The sequence below is a fragment of the Echinococcus granulosus genome (genome assembly GCF_000524195.1).
Source record: "Echinococcus granulosus chromosome Unknown EG_S00082, whole genome shotgun sequence".
Taxonomy (NCBI): Eukaryota; Metazoa; Platyhelminthes; class Cestoda; order Cyclophyllidea; family Taeniidae; genus Echinococcus; species Echinococcus granulosus.
This window is the reverse complement of record NW_020170462.1, coordinates 352,935-356,611: the sequence shown is the minus strand read 5'-3', so window position 1 is coordinate 356,611 and position 3,677 is coordinate 352,935. Positions and strand designations below refer to the sequence as shown.

The following is a 3,677-nucleotide window of genomic DNA, read 5'->3' as shown; positions in this document are numbered from 1 at the left end:
AGCGCTTTTTGGCGTAGTTTAGCGCTTCCATTACTCTAACGATTCTCAGACACCCACTGGTGCTATTGTTTCCACGTACAGCTAACTGATATCTGTTCCTTTATATTTTGATTTGCTTATGTTTGTGTGCTTCCAAGCAATGAGGTGAATGTCTCACCACTTTCTCCTCAAGTCAATTTGTCTTGAGCCTTAGCACGTTTCTTCTCAATGCAATCGCTACTGCCTGTTAATAAGTAGGCTCGCCTGGCGGGCATCAGTTTTGGTGACTCGGGTACGATGGTCTCTGTTATGCGATCTGCGTTAATGCGTACCACCGCTGCGTTCGTCCTGTGACATTTACACCACTCATTCCTCTACGGGTGTCTCCAATATCGTTTTCATGGCCCCAGGTTGTGTTGTCTCCATGGTCCCAATTTCGTAATCAATGGTCTCAAGCTACGGATCTGGAAGTAGAGGTGTTGAAATCTTGCAAAAAATTAGGCATACTACTGACATCAAACCCAAGCCAGTATCGTACAACTGATGTCACAGGAGGGTTAACATTGCTGCATGATAAATGTCACTCCTTTTGCAACGTTCTCATTCTGTTGTTAACTTCGCCTCCTTCACTCTCAGCACTTACTGCTCCGCGTTGATCGTTTAAATAGTATTCAGACAGGATAAAGTCAACTGCTGAATGGAAACGAATACCTACAAATACAAATGCAACAAAGTATCTCTAATTAAGACATTTTTATCTGCTGAGCTACAATCACGAAACGATTTGTTTGGCCCGTCGGACATTCACAATTTTAGAGAGCGTAAACTGTGTCGATCCTGTCCTGCAAACGGCGTCACCTTGTCAACATTGTAGACATCTAAGAGGATGCATCTAAAGCCAGGCAAGTTATCGATTTCGTCGAAGTTGCGGATCTTCACTGGAAGGATGGATGGATCTGCATCAATCTTAACTTAAAGAAACTTATCTTTCTAGTCCTCATCACTCTCGGTGAGTGAATTCAGATTCGTAGAGGTGGTAAATAACTTCATTCTCACTGTTGCAGGCACGTGTTCTCCCTCCTCCCATACATCCGCTTCTGGCATTCTGCACAATTCGGCAAAAGCTTCCTCTGCGACTACCAATAGTCAGAACCTCCTCATGATCAGTGGAGGTATCAGTGATTTGGAGCACTGTCATCAGGATGACGGTGGTGAGTGGCATCTAAAAAAGGAAATTTACTTTTCTATCTCTCTCATCCTCCCTCCCTGACCATCAGGATACTAAGCTAATTATTTCGAACTACCTTATTTGTTCACTAGTCACTAATTTTGGCATTTGGATACAGAGAGGTGTGGACGGATAGTTAGATAGAGAGATGGATACAAGGATTGATGGATAAGGAGCGGATGCGTGATGGGTGAAGAAATTTATGCATATAGAGGTGCTTGAATGGATTACTATTAGGATGGAGACATAAGAGGATGAGTAGATGATGGGCAAGGTGTGGATGGATGAATGGATATATATGTGTATGAGTAGAAAACAGATGGATCGTGAAATCCTTGCATGGAGGAAAAGTTGAACGAATAGGTGAAAAAATGGGTCTAGAGTACAATGTATTTACTTCAGCATCACGGTCCTATTTTTGCTGAAAACGCCCAAGTCTTGGACGTGCTTTCTACGTGTATTCAAGTGGTGCCACATTGCAACCCAACCAATTCTGGTGCTACCAAGGCCGCTTCATCCATTTTATATTTCCTACATAATCGACGCATTCATTTGTCTTCAAGATTTCAGTCTTCATCGCTGTCGTCTTTATCATAGCTTTTTTTATCTTCTCCAGTATTTGTGCCCCATCCATCACAGTCAGCATTACGTACATATGTCTTCTTCCTCTGCCTCCTCCAATTTTACACATACGTCCACTATGCCCCTTATTTTCCTTCGTGTAGGAAACCATCTCCCTAAATTTCACCACCTTCAGAATCAATTTTGTCGATGAATACGACGACGGTCTTGCGAGTAATCGCATCACCTTCCGCCACCAGGTCAATGCTGTCAGTGACATAGGGAGAGGCATCCATTTCTTCCAGGGGTACCCTCTACGTCTGTCTTTGACATAAACGACAAAATTGATGACAAAGTGAGAAAAGAAGATCTTTGAACTGCACATCTATTGTCTTTTGATATAAGGAATTCACATCTTCCTGCAATTTATGCAGGTAAAATCGGCCTTCACATGACAAATCTTCCCCCACATTCAGTGAAGATTCCATCGCCTGCACAAGATACAAGGCAATGCTATCGCTTGCATCTGAAGTCCGAGAATGAAGAATCCGCACTTTTTAGGCCTTGGAACGATATTTATGGCCGGTTTGAGGGTTGAGTCAACGCCAGATCGAATGTGGACTGCAAAGTAGTGGATGGCTCTCCACGTAGCCCTAGTAGCATCAACTTGGATGTGGGAAACGGTGAAGATATTCACAAGGACAGCGAAATGCAAGAATGAAAAGGTGAATAGAAATGATAAATACAATGTCTCAGGAGATGACGAAAAGCATAAAGATTTGAATGGATGGAATACAGTGAGGTGTAAGAAGAGGCGATGGTGAGTGCAGAAGACAAGATGAATCGTCCGCAAAAGGGTGCAAAAGAAGGAAGATAAAGTCCTACCACCATCAGAGACTTGTTTATACACCTTTAGTGAATGCAGGGGTAGTATATTTACTTCCTTCAATTTTACCTGCACAGTCAATTGTTCATCTCCCTTTCATTAAGCTCCTTCACTTACATGGTAATCAGTACTCAGTTCTCTGCCTCGCAGACCTCCAGTCTTCATGATGTTCATCTTCATCATTTAAGACTTTGTCATAGTCATCATCTTTATAGATGACGTCGTCATTTTCATTTTCAACTTCATTAAAATACTTGTCGTCTTCAACACTATCCTTGTCCTCTCCATAGTCCCCGTCGTCTTCTTCATGCTCCTGCTCATCACAATTCTCGACGTCACCATCTTCCTTGTTTTCGACATAAACACCCTAATCTCTGTCATGCTCTTAGTCTTCCCAATTTTCATCGTCTTCGCCTACTTCTAAACGTTCGTGCTTATCATAATTACTTTGCCTCCCTCATCTTCCTCTTTTCATAACATCCTTCATATTATCATCCCAAACTTCATAATTGGCCTTATCCTCTTCATCCTTTACATCAGTTTCATTTTTAAGTCCTGTCCACCGTTCTCATCGCCAACTTCATGCTTAAGTACATCGATGCCTTCATTCCCATTATGGATGTGCATTTTATCCCTGTCGTCGACTACTTGCCTGTCCCCATTGACATCTACTTCTTCCTTGCGCACGTGTCACTCACCTGTGTGGTCGTCTTTTTCACGTCTCCATCTACTATCCTCGATGTCTATAGGTTCCCACAACAATTTAATGTTGCCAGAGATATGTAAAGGATAATTGGCCTCTTCACGGTGTCACGCAGAACAGGTGTTAGTTCAAGAAGTAAACACGAAGACAAGCAGAACAGCAAGGATGTGCACACTTTCCATTATCAAACTCTCGATGGATGACGGTCATATTTACATTGGTCTTGAAAGCGGATTTGTATGATTGATGAAAGACAGGAGAAAAATATTTGGTTAGCAATTTAGATGGGATGTAGAGAAGTGCCGGTTGAATAGTCTGTG

General features: G+C 42.3%; 1 protein-coding gene across 1 annotated transcript in view; it reads right to left on the bottom strand. All coding sequences in view use genetic code 11, as the record gives it.

Annotated features, from left to right (window-relative positions):
* Positions 1–377: 377 nt before the first annotated feature.
* Positions 378–3,677, bottom strand: part of EGR_07634 (hypothetical protein) — a gene marked incomplete at both ends in the record, with an annotated part of 4,984 nt that continues 1,684 nt past the window's right edge. The window contains 5 exons of the mRNA XM_024496883.1: positions 378–443; positions 623–690; positions 1,036–1,201; positions 1,743–2,145; positions 2,807–2,996. Coding sequence (XP_024348739.1) covers positions 378–443; positions 623–690; positions 1,036–1,201; positions 1,743–2,145; positions 2,807–2,996 — 893 coding nt within the window. The remainder of the gene's footprint in view (positions 444–622; positions 691–1,035; positions 1,202–1,742; positions 2,146–2,806; positions 2,997–3,677) is intronic.